This window comes from Pholcus phalangioides, unplaced genomic scaffold, assembly GCF_987345545.1.
Source record: "Pholcus phalangioides strain wild (caught in Gottingen) unplaced genomic scaffold, Ppha-v1.0 ptg000001l_1, whole genome shotgun sequence".
NCBI classification, from domain to species: domain Eukaryota; kingdom Metazoa; phylum Arthropoda; class Arachnida; order Araneae; family Pholcidae; genus Pholcus; species Pholcus phalangioides.
In genome coordinates this window covers 24,253,463-24,270,782 of record NW_028301594.1, presented here as the reverse complement: position 1 = coordinate 24,270,782, position 17,320 = coordinate 24,253,463, and the positions used below count along the sequence as shown (strand labels likewise).

Genomic DNA, 17,320 nt, shown 5'->3' with positions numbered 1-17,320 from the left:
AAAAGATAAACTTAATGTTTTCTCAATAAAATTTACGTTTACTTATTGAAACTCACTTTTAGTAGATCCAAGGGATGAGTGCAACATGCTGCACCAGCACTAGCTAATCCACCAAAATACCAACGGGCTAAAAGTTTACTTGAATCATCTCCAGCACCCATGTTTGTAATTGAATGTTGTCAAAGTAGCAGCAATTTAGTCACGTCTCCATACCTATGTGTACCACTACACAAGAAAAAAATAGAAACCAACTATAAGGAGGAACTCGAAAAGCAAAGAAATGTTCAATCACATTTAATCTTGCCAATAAGAACAATTTTCTAAATGACACACACAAACCAATTAAAAAATAAATAACCTCGTAGGAAAGTAAACTGGGTCAAATCCATAAAATATGATTAGAGCTATTTTTTCCTTCATGTTAAGCTGATTAGTGAAATACCAAAGAGGGTAGAAAAAAAATTAGAGGCTCAAGATGTAATAAAACCAGGCGTTTTTTAAACACGTTTGCTGGTGGAAATTTTGTTTCAATATGAGAAATAAAAAAACAGAACCGAAGTATATGACTTCACAAGTAGGATCCGCTGCATATTACAGTCAAATTTCGTTGATGCAAAAACCAAAGGGACCAAGGAGACCATGTTGCGCTAATCTAAATTCATGTAAAAAGAAATTAATTTTGTTTATAATTTCCTGTTTTATGAAAAAGCAGCATTTTACGTTTGTGAAGGTTCAACTGAATTAACAGAAAAAATTACTTATAACATAGAGTGAAACAGCTAACGTGAAATTACCATAGGTGCCAGAACCTATGGCCCGAGGCTGTTTGAGGCCCCCCAATACTTTAGGAAAAGCCAATGCAATATACCCTTCCCTTTCCTGTGTATATTTTTAAGTCCCGTATATATACATGAGACAACCAGCAACTTTCAGCCCTTCCAATGTTTTCTTCATGTCAGTGCCTCTGGATATGACCATAGAAAAAGATTACTACTACAGGGAGCCCCGCACCAAGGAATTAGCGCACAAACCTCTCAGTGAGAATAAAAGGGCTGTTGCTTGGAATCGGCAATAAATTGCAGGTCCCGGTCTGATTAGCCCTTGTGTGCAAAAATCGGCTGTGGTTCGAAAAAAACGATCAATATGTGAAACAGCTCGTATCCTTCACATTATATAAATTGTAGAGAAAAATTTTGTCACAATTTGCCTAATCCACTGTTTCCAAAAGTTGGCACCATTGCCGGAGCCATCTAAATAGCCTCATGCCCCCCCCCCTTCCCCACCTGGTTAAAAGAACCCACTTACTAATTGCCATACTTCCTCAAAAATTCACGCACCAAACAGGTGCAGATCCAGGGTGATGTGATCACTCATATGATTACAAGCTCTTCGGACCAATCATTTGATCACTCACATGATTAGAAACTCTTGAGGGTCACTCGTTTGATTCAATCACTGACCTAATGTCCCTCGTTCTCTAGGCAGAGGCAAATTTATGGGTTCACCGCCTGTGACCTGTAGAAATTTTACAGCCCGTCTCCCATAGGCAGAGATAGATGTGAAAGTCTGGTGGGGGGCATGATGTCAATTCACAAATACATTAGATCAGTGGGCTCCATCCAGGGTTTAAGCTGGATAAAAAAATTCCTTTCACAAAAAAAGGGAGAAAAAGCATTATCAGAATGCTACAATGCTAATGTAATGATTGATGGTTGGATGTCTACTCGTTACGTACCTCCTGTACACATTTTTGCGAAAGTGGCTACTGCTTTTTTTACATTCTATGTTATTTTACATTTTGCGAAAAACGTAACCGTAGCTTAAACCCTGGCTCCACCTCTGATGCTGGAGGGAAATGCTTTCACCCCCCTTTCCCCACCGCTCATACCATCTCCCATTCTACTAATAATTTTCTTGACCACTCATTCGTCAAATTTGACATCCCTGTAAAACTTGACATGTTGCCCCCCCCCCCCTTAAACTGACTTGTGTGTTATATGTATACCTATAACATTTCCTTTAAAGGTTTTAACACTCACTATTTAATTATTTGGTCATGCCAATGGTCATAACGAGTGACCCTCTACGTCTCAGGTGATTTTTTCCCCTCAACATGAAAAAAAAAATTATGTGATGCAACAAATCGCGCAACATGACTGTTTTCAAAACCACATGGTAACAATGAACAACATCGCGCCACCTACAAACACGATGAAAAAATAACAAATTATTTTATAATATAATTGAATAAAAATTATTCCAAATATGCACATCAAGTACCTGAGGAGAGCGCTTCGAGTCCAACTTTGTTATTGTAGTTGTTTTTCGTCATCTCGTCACCAGTTTGACCAGCTGTAGGTCAGAGGTCATTGCTCTACAAAGTGAAGAGCACTGAAAGAGATAGTATCAAAATTAAAGATCTCTAAGAGTTGAAGAGATGTGATTTAGAGATAAAATAAATCTCTCGAGAGATAATCGAGAAAAAGAGATAACGACCAACCGGCACCAACCAGTTCCGAATAACGATGATGTAATAACAGTTAATAATGAGGGGAAATTGCCAAAAACAAATCGTTGGAAAAAAAAAAAGTGTCTACAGCTCGCGTCTGCGTATAAGTTGTTTACTCCGTTTTTGTTTTTTAAAGTTGTTAGTAGATGGCGCGCCAACACGATAATCGGTTTCGATTTGTTTACTAATTGAACTTTTTAACTGTTTTTTTCCCCTACAATATAAATTTATAATCTGAATAATATTTTGGAATGTGAATGTGATTTCGTAAAATATCTTCTTCTACTGTGTTGTTCAATGCAGAAATCTCAAAAAATGTCTTTACATCGATTTTTTTTGCCATTCTTTTTGGAAATATGTCCATTATTTCCATGGCCCCCACAAGGTTGAGGCTGATGGGGCTCCAGCCCTGGCGCCCAGGTCAATCACTATAATTTTTTGCGTTTTCATGATATAAATGAAATATAGGAGCGCCCATGAAAAGTCTGGCTTGAGGGCCCACCAAAAATTCCAGCCTAGGGAAATGGCTCCCGCAAGGTTGGGGCCGACATCAGGCTGGAGTGATGTCGGCCCCAACCTTGTGGGAGCCATTCCATTAGGCTGGGATCTTTAGTGGGCCCTCAAGCCATAAAAAATAATGGTATTTGTCCCGGATCCCAGCTCCGGCCCTAGGGGGGGGGGAATCCGGGACAAATACTATTATTTTTTTCCATGTTATAAATTCACTATAGAAGGGAGAAATCTGGCATGTGCCCGCCAAAGATCTCAGCCTGGGGGGCCCTGCCCCAGGATGTGGGGCGTATTTACGGGGAAGAGGGAGCTTAGCGGATTATAGACCTGGGTGGCAAAATTTGTTTAACCCACCATAGATTCACCTCTGCCGAAAGAGAGAGGGACTAGACTAGTGAGTTACCAAAAGAGTGACCTAGAGAGTTTGCAAGCATGTGTGATGAGTATACAAATAAAAGGCCACAACAGGCAAAATGCCCAACGAAGTGACTGAGAAAAAGATGCCCATTTTACAAATATGGATGTCATATAGTTGAGTGATCTCAAAAGAGTGTGCAAGCACGTGAGTAAGTAAAAAATTAGAAGCGTGAACACGAGGGCCACAACTCAAGCGTGGATCCTGCGGGGGGGGGGGAGAGGCAGGGCGATCGCCCCTACTATGAGGCGAATAATATTGAGTGAATTTGTCCGTCCGTAAAATACAAGGTGGTCGGGGGAGGGGACTATAACCCACTAAGCGGCCTCCCCTCCCCAATATGGGGTTAATTTGTCTGTCCCGTAAAATACAAGACGATCGGGGGGGGGGGGCAGCTATAGCCAGCTCAGGCTCACCTCCCCGTAAATAGGCATCTGCACGTCTCATAGAAAAATAATAAAAATTTTCAATGAGTGAAAACGGAATGAGTATTCATTGGAGTATTCTTGGAAAAGAAATTAAAAATCTCATTAAGTAGCCAATCATTCAAATTCAGTTTGTTCGTTAGATCTTCGTTTTGAAATAGAAATAATAATAATGAATTGAATACCGAGCCTAAAACGAAGACAATGAGAGGTAAAAGAGGAATAAAATGGAAACACAATTCGCTGCGGCAATGAAAAGACATAAAAGATGAAGACGGACAGACACAACAGAACAAACGGAGAGCAAAAAAAAAGGAAACCAGTTGTAAAATGATCTTAAACTGAGAGTTTCAGTGGCGTCTTGTGCAACATCCATCGTGAGAGCTTCTCTCTCTATACACTTTTATGCACTTTAATGGGCGTCCTTGAGACAATTCTGTTTGCCGAGGTCTCCAAAACGAGTAAGAAGTTTCTTGGAACTGGGTGGTCCGTTTGAAAGGTCGCACAATTATTCTTATATAAATCTGTGGTCTGAATAGTTTGAATCACTACGTCGTAACGCAATATCGAGCGGCCCCTCCATGAGCTCTAGTTAGCCAAAATGACAGCTGGATGACAGATAGAGCTGAATTAGACTACCAATCACACTGTGTAACTAAGAGCAGGAACTAAAGTGGGGGGGGGGAAGTGGAGTAGGGTCTCCTAAAATTTGCCCTCGGCGGCAAAGTGGGAGGAAGAGTGGGTGGGAAAAAATCATGTTTGCCCCACCCCACACCACAAAAATCCAAGTTACGGCCCTGGCACAACTGTACGGAAAAGCACAACTTGGACAGAAAATTACAAGTGAAAAACACTAAAAAAATAATGCAAGTTACAAGTACCAGCATTGAATATTCGAGAGTTTCGTTTTTTTAGTGAAATTCCATGGGCAGCGTCGCTATTCATGGTACCCCTGACAGTGCCTCCTCCTCCTCCTATCTAACCAGATCATGATCCACCACTCTGTCCAAGACCAGAACTAGATGCTTGTCAGCCGGGGCAAGCACTCATTTTGGCAACCCCCCTCACCTTTGTAATGTTGCAGGAGAAATTAGAGTATGAAATTTACGCCCTCTCTGGTCCGGTTCCCGGGGCACCACACCCGCCTGCTCCTTCCTAATTGCAGCCATGTCTCTGTCTCAGTGAAGAGATTTTAGCAGGTGGTCGAAGACCTGGACCTCATCATGCTGCGAATTGTGCGCGTATATGTTGTAGGAACCTACGTGTTTGTTGTGAACGCTTGTTTTTATGTAATGCTTGTTATAGTGCTGCTATATGGTATCAATTTTTCAACTATGATTGAGATGTAATGATTGAATTTCAGACAGTACCTTCGTGAGATGCCCTTGGTGCACGAGAACCTTCATGCAGGGTCATCATAGAAGCACCATGGCCCCCCCCCCCTGGCCACTAATACTAATACTTATTTATGTTTAAAGAAATCATATTATCAGAATTATGCTTGCTTCGAATTATAATGGTGTCGCAAAAAATATGAGACAATCAAAACATGTCTTCCATTACTAGTGAAATTGGCAAAAATGCGTTCTGTAATACATGTCTGGCACAACCAGTGTTTTCCGTTATAGATGCTCCCAAGGTCATTAGATGCTTCCATGCTTCACGAGGTTTTGAGCCGGGCCATGTTGGCCTATACGTTGAGATGACCTCCCCCCCCACCCCCATGATTCCCCGCGCTAATCTTACAATGCAATTAAATACATTTTGGTAGGCTGATAGGCGGCCTCAGTAACCCGGGGTGAATAGTGCCTGTCGCTCATCTGCCACCGTGAAGGTTGCCGTCACGGTCCCAGGTTCAAACCCGAGGGAGGATATGGGGGAAGATATTTTTTTCCCGAACGAGCTTTTGAGGCCGATAGATAGCGCGGTCATTTTAAACCCATCTCATTAACGGCAGTAAATTGCAATGCAGCGATATGGCCACAGTTGGTGTTTGGTGAAATAGTACTTCAGAGCCTGCCTGTGATGCTATCACTCTCCGAGCACAAACCACCAGAAGATGGTCTGTCTTGGTGGTCAGCGGACATATCTGTCTGTGATGCCATCAAGATAGCTGTGTGGGCATAGCGCTTGACTCTCATCGTAAGGATCTAGATTCGAACCCTGTTGAGGCTCGAATGCGAGTTGATCTCCCATTTGAAAAAGTCTCTCAGCAGAGAACAGACAAGTATTTAACACGATACTTACACAATGTGAAAATTCAAGCATTTAATATTTTCACTTAAAAATATGGAAGACAAATGGCAGTAGCAGTGTAGCACGAAACCAGAACAAATCTGACACCATAAATACGTTAGGACTACGCATACATTCCGATATTGGTACATATACAAATACAAATATTTGTATTTGTATTTGTATATGTACCAATTCGTCAAAAACTCCCTGTACAATGTGTATGATGAAGTGCAAGTATAGTCAGGCAGTAATAGTATTAAGATATAAGATCCGGAAATGTCGCCTCCGACATTTCTCTTTCTCTCTCTCTCTGGGGGTCCAGTCCAGTCACTGGAACTATCAACATATACGTTGGTGCTACTCCCCAGTAAATAGTTTTTTTAATATGCTCCAGTAATTGATAGGTGTTGTGCGATATATCCGCGTATTTCTGAGTGCAAGCTGAACACATAGGGCGTTACTACGTGTGAATTGAGCTGATGGTTCACAAGCTATGTCCACTAGAAGACTTGTAAATATGATAGCACGTGGCGCTGCTAATGCTAAGCGTATGGATGGTCGGCGGGAACGGCGAACTGACAACCTGGTGAGTGAATTCCAAACAAGTTATTTTTCCTGGTTCTCCACCGCGTACTTCGGGTTCACAACTACGTATTGATTAAATATTTTTTTGTGTGAGACTTTCCACAAGAACTTCAAGTTTTGGCGGGTTTAGTGTTGCCACAGGGAGAAGGTGGTAACGTATCTCTGGAACTAAATAACCGATTTCAAAAATTTTTGTGGGAAAGGCTGCAGATTGTTCTCAACATTAAAAAAAGAGGTTATAACTTCCTGTGTGCCGATTAGTAAATTTTTTATTCCCGAAAATATGACTAATTTAACTTGAACTTCAGTGAAAATGTCGTTACATCGCTCAAAGAATGAGAGGATGTATGACAAGGGAATTGATGACGTGGAACCACACAGTGAACACTCCGTTGAGACAGACAGTGACCTGGTAGTTACTAAAAATATATCAAAGACTAAAAAGTGTAAGAACAGGAAAATAAGGAAAACCGAATCCAATACACAGAGCGAAAAGGATAGTGATGAAGACGATAGCCAAAGGAGGAGAACAGCGAGGAAATTTAACGATAGTGTGATGATGCACAATTCAATGACAAGTGCTTCAAATGTAAAATGGAAAAGAAAGGGAAACAACGCAAAAAAGAAGAAAGAGGACGAAATAAACACTGATAGTGACACTTCAAACAGAACAACAGAGAGGACAAACTTTCAGGATACAAAATTTATAGTTGAGAAAACAAATAACAAGACCCCACCGAGTGCAGAGATAAGAAGGAGCACAAGACTTCGACTGAGAAGACAGATGATGGAGTCCATAGAATGTTCTCCAACCACCTTCCCGAATACTCTAAACTTGAATAATCCTAAGAGGGAAAGAACACAGTCAGATTGTAATGAACAACAACTACGACTTGGTCGTTTTAGATTCCTCTATGACACAGATTCATCAGAAAATTCTAAAGACCAAGGAGAGGACACAGGAAAAGGAAAACTGGGGCGTCTGTGGGCAGAGGTGGAAGAAAAGGATCGAATACAGGATCAAGTCAAGGGTAACAAAAGTTCTAGAAGTGAAGAACACAAAGAGGACGTGGAGATAAGACTGGGACGATTTTGGGCAGAGACAGCAGCAAAAAATTATTTTCAAAATGAGAAAGAAAATATGGAAAAGGAAAAATTAAAAGAAGTGCAGCAGTACAGCGCCGAAGAAACAAAAAGTGCTACAGAAGCAAGATCATCGCTGTATACAAAATCAGGAACAAGCAAGGATAATGAAAAAACGAAGAAAATTAAAAAAAGCACTAAGCAGAAACAAAGGGAAGAGATTGCAAAAAACGAAGATAGTAGAGCTGGACAATCATCTCTGCCAATGGTTGAAACAAGTGGGGAGAATTCGACAACAGAATCATCCGAAGAACTTACTTTTAGTGAAGAAGAAGAGGTTTCAACAAGAAACAAAATTACAAATATTCCAACACTGCTTAAAAAGGTAAGAACTATAGTGAATTCAAACACAACAAATAATAATAAGGGTGTAACAAGATTCAACATACCAAATGCTCCAAGAAAAAAAGCTAACAGGATCCTGTTAAATATATTAGAGTGGTTTGAAAATAATACCAATGAATTTAACATTCTAAAGAAAAATACTATCACCAAAGAAGTAGAAGATAAATTGAATAAAATGGTGCAATCAGATATTACAATGCAAGTAAATATTTCTGGAACGAATGAAAAGCAAGTGGAGAACGAAACAGAAATAGAAGATTCCCTACTTTACGAAAGAGTAATAGAAGAAATCAACTATGACGAGAAGGATATAATACCAGCACACAGTAATGAAAGAAAACAGATTGGAGAGACATCACCAAAAAGGGTAGCGTGGACTTCTCTAAATGAAGTTGAAACAACATTTAAGGAGGTAATAACAAAAAAGAAGAAGAAGGAACTCGCACGTAAAAATAAAATAAAGACTGAAAAACAGAGAGTCGCAGAGTCACAACAGCAAAGATGGAGCGGAAAAAATATGAAAGAGTCATCGAAACAGCATCAATTATATTTATATCCTAATAAGAAAGATAGAACTGGCACATTTCAGCAAAAGATGAGGAGTATCACCGAACAAATAACAAAGGAAAATGCAGTAAGATTACAGGAAATAAATAATGGAATATTAATTTACTGCCGGAATGAGAAGGAAAAAGAAGAAATTAGACAAAAGATTTTACGAGACGAATTTTGGAGAAATACTATATATGTATGGAGTCCAAGACTCAATAGAAGAAAGCAGAGCATACGTTTACCAAGGAATAGAAATTATCAAATATACAACCCCAGAAGAGGATATGCGAATACATATGGAAGAACAGAATGGTATGATTATAAGCAAGGAAATAACAACAGATATGAGCGAACAACAAACTGGAACAAAAGTGAAGGAAACGAATGGAATGGCATGGGGTATAATACAAGAACTTACTTTGGAAGCAATATGCAAGCACGATGGAACGATTATCGACGACAAAACACCAATGGATATGAGAGAGAAAGGCGATGGAATGGTGTAGAAGAAAATGAGCGGGGAAACAGGCAAAACAATGCAAATAGGGCCAATTATGTAAACAACAAAAATGCAGTTTATATTTCACATAACAAGGATACCTCTAATGACTTACATACGACTTATAGACCTATAAAAGAAGGAGGGATCCTCATAACAAGAGTTTTCAACAATAAGAAATATTTCTAAGAGTAAGAGTGGTTTTCGCTTGAAATAAAATATACAAACACATCTAACATTTAGAAAAAAAAATGAATATGGAAACGATACAGTGTGGTCATATAAACTTGAACCACTCGTACTATGCGTCGTCTTTACTCGGACAAACTGCCACAGAAAAAGAAATTAACATCCTCAGCCTTAATGAACCATATGTCTTCAAAGGAAAAGTTATGGGAATTCCTATGAGATGGAGGATAATTGCCAATGAAGAAGAACCTAAAGCAGCAATAGCAATAACAAACAAACGACTGAATGTGATAAAATTAGAAACCAGTAAAAATATTGTTGCTGCAAAGATAGAGACTGATAACACTAAGATTGTATACATATCTACATATTGTTCTCCATCGCAAGACATAGAGGAACATCTATTACAACTCGAAGATGTGTGTAATAAATATGACAATGAAATTATTATTATAAATAGTGATTTAAATGCTCATAGCAAAATATGGGGACCGGATCCAAAGAATGAAAGAGGTGACAAGGTTGAAAACTTCTTATTGACTAATAATATGGACTGTGTTAACAACAACAAAGATATTCCAACATTTTTCTGCATCAGAGGACAATCATGGATTGATCTCACAATAACGAGGGGAGGATTAGAGAAGATTCGAGATTGGAAGGTGCACGATGAATGTACCATTAGTGACCACAGACTCATCACTTACAAATACGAAGAAAACAGGAAAACAGAAAAGATCAAAAGACAGAATTTGAACTTTAGTACTAAGAATGTTAATATAATGAAGTTGAAAGAGAGCTTGAGAAACTTTCTACAAAAAGATGATATAGACAGCATTAGACAAATAGGCATCGAGAACTATGTGGATAACTTCCAAAAAGAACTTATTAAAATGTGTAAGAATTCGAGCCTGAAGAGAATTAATCGAGATAAAACTGAACCATGGTGGAATGCACAATTGCAAGAACAAAGAAGTAAAGTGAGAGCATGCAGAAGAAGAATGCAAAAAATACAAGGGCAAGAAGAAAGGAAAAAGATGGAAATTTTATATAAGAAGCAGTATAACATATACAAACGTATAATTAAGAAAGTAAAGAAAGACTCATTCAAAAAATACCTTGAAAATATAAATAAGGAAAATCTATATGGGAGGAGGTATAAAGTCATAATCAATGAAGAAAGAAAACAGGAAATTCATCAGGTCATGAACTCAGAAGGAAAAGAAGTGTGTGATGTAGCAGAGATGAATGACGTAAAAAATAGATATTTCTTCCCCTATGATCTACAATATTCGACATTTATGAAGACAGAGGGAGATTTGGATATGCAGTATATAGGACAAGAAGAACTCTCTATGATTATAGAGGATTTCGGTAAAGACACCACACCGGGAATAGATGGCATTACTAAATCTGTCGTAAAAATCATATTTCAAACATGCCCCGAGAAACTTCTTCATATCTACAATCTGTGCCTTGAACAAGGAACTTTCCCACAGATTTGGAAGAGGGGAAAAATTTTATATATAACCAAAAAGGAGATACAGATGAATGATATTAAAAACTTCCGTCCTCTTTGCTTACTGTCAGATCTGGGGAAAACATTAGAAAAATGTATATATAACAGATTAATATATCACCTTGAAAAGGATAAGATAATATCTGATAATCAATATGGATTTATGAAAAACAAAAGTGCAATTCAAGCCCTTCAAAAAGTTAAAAACAAGATAATGGAGAACTTTGAGAGAGATAAATTAACATGCTTGATATCTTTGGATATATCTAATGCTTTCAACTCCATTAGAATAGATCAAGTTAAAATTGTCATCAGTGAAATGAAAATACCAACATATCTAAAAAATATATTGTTTGACTACCTACAACAAAGAACGTATTGGAATCAACTTACAAATAAGTTTGAAGAATATAACATTGGAGTACCACAAGGTTCGGTATTGGGACCCATGATATGGAACATTGCAGCAAATGAGATTTTAAAAAAGGCTACATCTAAAGGTATAATACTACAAGCGTTTGCTGATGACTTCTTGATCATAATAACAGGAGAAGCACCATACAAGTTCATCAAGAAATCAAAGAACATCCTTAAGGAGCTTGCAAAATGGGCGGACAGATTTGGCTTGAAATTTAATCTTCAGAAATGTCTATTTACGATAGTGAAAGAAAGGGGCAAAATACCAACGATCCCCTCCATAAAGATGAATAAAAAATCACTAAAATATGTAACAAAATTCAAATACTTAGGCGTAGTCATCAATAGAAACTTTTCATGGACTGACCATCTACAATACATTAAGAACAAAATGGCCAAAAAGACGCAAGAAATTGTTCAAAGATCAAGGGCCACTTGGGGTGTCAAAGCTGAAGTGCTAAAAAAAATTTATTTGGAATGCTTGGAGAAAATGGTAATATATGGGTACGAAATCTGGTACACAAATACAAGAACTCAGGATGACAAATTAATTTCTATCCAGAGGAAAGCTTTAATTGCAATCTCAAAATGCTATATTACGGTTTCTAATGAAGCATTGAATGTACTTACTGGGATACCACCCATACAGATTACGCTTCAAAATCTGCTGAAACGTTACAAATTGCTTCAACTTGGAGAACAAATATGCATTAATCAAAATATTGTTAAAAGAGAGCACATAGAAGAAGATAAGCCGGCTCTAATACCACCGTGGGAGAAAAAGAAGATCGACTGGAATGAAGATCAAAAGGATAGTATGGAAAATTCAATTTACACAGATGGATCCAGGATTGAAAACAGGGTTGGCTGTGCTTATGTGCATTATAAAAACACACAGATTGAAAAGGAGCAACTAACAAGGCTTAGTGATCATAGCACTGTATTTAGAGCCGAAATTACAGCGATAACACAGGCGGTGCAATATACTCATGAAAATCACCTTCAAAATGTGCACATTTTTAGTGATTCGAAATCGGCACTACAAGCGCTAGCAAACCCTAACAATTATAACGAAATTCATCGTACAATACAAAATCTGGCAACGATAAATAATATCAAATTTCATTGGATCAAAGCGCATAATAATAATAAAAGAAATGACTATGTGGATAATAAAGCTAAAGAGGCAACAAAAAAGGACCAAATTGACATTAAAACTAAAATCACTAAAATACAACTTAAAAATGCCATAAAAAAAAATATACAGGATGAATGGCAGAGGCTGTGGAACTCAACTACAAAAGGGAGATTTACACACTCAATAATGCCGAAGGTTAAAACAACCAACATCTATGGAGACTTCTACATCAACCAATTGTTGACTCAACATGGGGCACTGGGAGTCTATCAGGCAAGGTTCCACAGACGAGACTCATTATGTATCTTCTGCAAGAAGGAGGCTAGCGACGCTCAACATATAGTATATAGATGTGAAGCATGGGACAAAGACAGAAAAGAATGCAATTTTAGCGATCACAACATAAAAATCTTAACATTGGTGAAAAATAAGAAAATAGCTAATTTCTTAAAATCCATCATGCAAAAAAGCGTGGAATATTATATACATCACCAATAATGTCCTATTTTATGACAAGGTTTAAATGAATACATAATATATATGATATATTTGCTTTAAATATATAGATATTATTGAAAAGTTGAATAATTGTAAGGTGTTAATACAACATTGTATATAAGTGCATTTGATGAATACGAAAAGGATTTTCTGATTTAGACTGGATTAGCGTATACCATTTTTTCAATGTAAAGTTCTCACTTTGATCTTTTTTGTTGCCGAGTTATACTGTAAATTTTAATAATACGTACTACAATTTTTTTAAAATTTATGTTATATACTGATTTTTTACGAAAATATGTAAACTTTTGTTCGTGATAGCATGTGTGTAGCAGTGCACATAAAATATATGTTAATATCTAATACATGGTTACAATGCATAAAATCGACTGAAATATAACTTGTAGTACAGTGTTCTTCGATCTCGTGCAAAATTAGCTGATTGACGGACTGATTTGCTTCGTGTATTTCAGCTGACCTGATGTGTGTATAGGTTTTTTTTTTTTTTTTTTTTTTTTTTTTTTTCTTTCTTTCTTTTTCTCTTTTTTTATGTTGAAAGATCAAATGATTGTCGGACTCATGTGTGATATGTGAATGTGTATCTACAGTGTGATAATTACAATGTAAAATATAATACTTAAGTGAAGCAATTATTATAAACCCCAGGGACACTAAATTGCTGCTCGCGAGTTGTTAATGGTTGCTCCCTGGGGCAAGATGTAAAGTTGATTTTTTTTTTTTTTTTTTTTTTTTGTGGAGAAAATAAATGCTCCCTTCGGGGAACCCCGTATGGCGAACTATGTTTGCCGGGCCGGGGGTTAGTATCTCTTTCTCTCTCTCTCTCTCTCGTTCCTAGTACATTTCAACCCCGGTTATTTCCTTGCTCCGACCGTGTGAATGACTATATGAGTGAGTGGTTGACCCTGTGAGTGATCAAGTGAGTTTGCGATTGACTATAAGAGTGACTACAATTACTTGGTCTCTCATACGGTCACATCTGTCACTCACTGATATGGTCACCCACCCACGCACTTTGTCACATATACATTCATCCACTCATTTGATTACTGATACGGTTACTCACCTGTTCATTCATACATTCACTTACTTGATCACTCACTCGGTCAGGGTAGGTGAAATAGCCTGGGAGAAATGCACAGGGAACGTGCCATGGCAACACCTCCTATATATTGTATATACCTCCTACATAATCTAGCTATAGGGACAAGATGTCGGAGGCGAAATTTGCATAAACCGTATCAAGATAGCCCTATCCATAGCAAATACCATAACTATGAATGTTATATCTCCCACGCTGTGAGGAGTTCTGGTAGGTTGATCGGGGCCTTAGTATACCGGCGGTTTGTGGTGCTATCGAGCTAATCATGTTCATAGCAAAGCCCAGAATAGTGGAGATGGGGTTTCCTTCGCGATAACGCATTTTTGATATAGCGAATTAAAAAAACAATTACTATTTTTAACACCTTTCAGTACTAGAGGTAAAAAAAAAGACGTAAGAATATTCTTCTACGCGCGGACTCCATCATTCGACGAATGACAAACTGGTACTGAATTCAAACTTACTTCTTGCTGCGATACAAAAATCAAAGCGCTTGGAGTTCCGCTCGAGAAAAATCATTGTCTCCTCGAATAATTTGAGTGCTTTTCCTCGGGTGTTATCTCGATCGCGATGTTGGAAGAACATCTATCATGGTTTAAACGAGATGGAAGAGATTGAGTGTATTTTAAGCCCCAGCAGCTGACAGTCCTCATTCCGAGGGGAGGGGGGATTAAACATTTTGATGCCTCTTGCGCAGCAATAACTAGTTAAAAATAAACACCCGTGGACGACGACATTACTACTCTTGACAAAAGATTGTATTCTTTTGTTTTTTCAATAACCCATTCAGATGCCAGTATAATGAGAGAGACTATATTGTATCGCCATCATATAAAAGCATTTTTTCTTTTCACACCTTGAATAAGAAATTTGAAGTTTCACAAGCACGTGGATTTAATCTTCATGCATCATAATGAGCCCCTCCGAGTTGAAATAAAAAAATAAATATTTTTCTTTTCTTTTCAGCTCTCTTTGATACTTTCATTTCCTCACTGGGAGTCACTTGAATGACAACAAGATGGCGAAATTAAAACTAATGAATGTACTTTTCTTATGAAATTTCTTTTCACGCAAATTTTTATGCAGATATTCATTCTCTTTGACACTCACTCTCTCTTCATTGTAGTTCGAGTGTTTATTGTCATCAAATCTTTTCATGGCCATGAGTCGGAAGAATATCACTTTTAGGATTAACAAATCGGTGAAGAAGAAAAAAAATTATCGTGTGGAAATAAATTTTTTTGAGACGTGTAGAACAATATTCGTTGTATAATCAAGCCAATTGGCGTTGTTGGTTATACAGGATGTTTTTATGATTATAAGGATATTTACTTTTTTTGTTATAATCAACTGACGCGATGATGAAATTCATGAAGAGGCAAAGAAATAATAATAATAAGAAGAATTTTGAAGAACGTTTTTACCAACAGACTGTTTTGTCTAATTGATTTTGCAAAAAATGCTTTTCACATTAAATGTAATATTTTTTCAAATAATATTATTGTACAACAATTTTCTCCGTTTTCATTTCAAAAATGTCATGGCATCAATAAAATATTTTGCCATTGATAACAAAGTTTTTCTTTCGAAAATTTCAAATAGTGAGAAGTCATTTCATATTGCAGAAAAATTTGACATTTTAATTTTTTTTAATTCCTTCAAATATAATCTTTTCCTTCGATGTTTCATTTTCTATAAAAGAGTTTCGTATTAACTATTAAAATACATCATTTTCCAACTTTCACTGAGAAACTTTCAATTGGGTGAATTATTCTTTTAAGGGAATGGCATACATTATAGGCGTACCTAAAATTAAATTTTCCGTAATTTTTCAAACTATCTAATTACTTTTACTGTTTAAATTAAAATAATAACTATAAAACTCTATTAAAGGCTTACATTATGATTCTTTTTTTAAATAAACATTATTTTCATCATTGACTTTAAACGTTTCCAAAAAAGACATAATTATTATTATTCAGTTGAGTCCGTAATAAGAGGTGGAGGAACTAAGAACTCTCAAGAGAGCCTCATTATTTCAATTTAATTTACATTCTGAAGCGGTCTTTTATTCAAAATTTCGTTTAAATGAGATGTACAGTTGTAGAAATTGCATCATCAAAGTGAAAGAACCTGTGACGTACTTAAAAGGTTACTCCATCACATTCAGTAGTAATAAAGTTTAAAAAAAAAGAAAAAGAGGAATGACGATGATCATTGCTTTTATGTGGACGGTTGTTTCATCATCTTCAAAATGCCGACATGTCATGTACCAATAAGTAGATGGGAAAAAATAATAAGTAATGTGATCGTTTCGGTAATAAATGAAACAATTTCTTTTCCTAGAAGGGTTTATTTTTACTTATTATTACTATCGGAGCTATGACATGCTTGTTTTAACAGGAATTAACGGCCTTGGCGAGAAAACTAGTCAACTTGACTTCATGGCATGAAGGTCTATATTTTTTATGAATATATACAGGGTGTTTGATGAACAGTGTCTGAAAGGAATAACAATTTTACTATTGATTCCACATTTGAAGTAAGGTAGGGAAAACATATCAAAATATCAGTAGAGCAAGGGAAATTGAGCAGTAGTGATTTCACACTCTGAAAATGATAATTTTCTAATTTTTTATATACATATACATATTGAAAAAGCCAATTAGAAAAACTTATGCCTCTCTCTGTAATTTTTTCCTTTTTCAAGTACTTTCAAGTACAGTATAAAATAATTTTTTCATGTATTACTTGAATGCGAATTCGTCGAGATATTAGTTTTTGAAATGTTTGATTTTTTTGCCCATTTTCTTACGACTATCTCCATATTGTTTCGGAATCGATTTAGCACGTAAAAGTGGCACAAATATCTCAAACAATTGGTATCTCAGCGAATTTTCATGCAAACGTTATTTTATAATTTTCTTTTGGTGTTAAAAAGAGAGGCGCAAATTTAAATAATTAAGATTTTTTTTTTTGATTGGGGGCCGATCGTATTTCCCATAATCATCAATTTGCGAGAGTAAAACTATTACAAGTCAAGGAAACAGATATTTTCTGGATATTAAGCCGGGATGAACTCGGCAAGATAAGTCATCTGGTCTCCACCGGGACTCAAACCCAAGGCCTCTTGCAAACCGGGCTAGCATATCTACACCACTGGAGACACGACCCTGCCCTTCCTTATTTCACGCACTATGGTCTATCTCTATCACAAA

At 36.9% G+C, this 17,320-nt stretch overlaps 1 protein-coding gene across 3 annotated transcripts in view; it reads right to left on the bottom strand.

Moving 5' to 3' along the window:
* Positions 1-14,581, bottom strand: part of Dic1 (Dicarboxylate carrier 1) — a 29,455-nt gene extending 14,874 nt beyond the window's left edge. Inside the window, exons 1-3 of one of the 3 annotated variants that reach the window (XM_089232424.1) lie at positions 14,567-14,581; positions 2,281-2,391; positions 57-225 (exon numbers count right to left, since the gene is read on the bottom strand). In XM_089232424.1, coding sequence (XP_089088550.1) covers positions 57-161 — 105 coding nt within the window. In that variant the 5' untranslated portion in view covers positions 162-225; positions 2,281-2,391; positions 14,567-14,581. Of the gene's footprint in view, positions 1-56; positions 226-2,280; positions 2,392-2,500; positions 2,589-14,566 lie in introns of those variants that run through there. The other 2 variants (XM_089232423.1, XM_089232422.1) reach the window with 2 other exon arrangements.
* Positions 14,582-17,320: the final 2,739 nt, after the last annotated feature.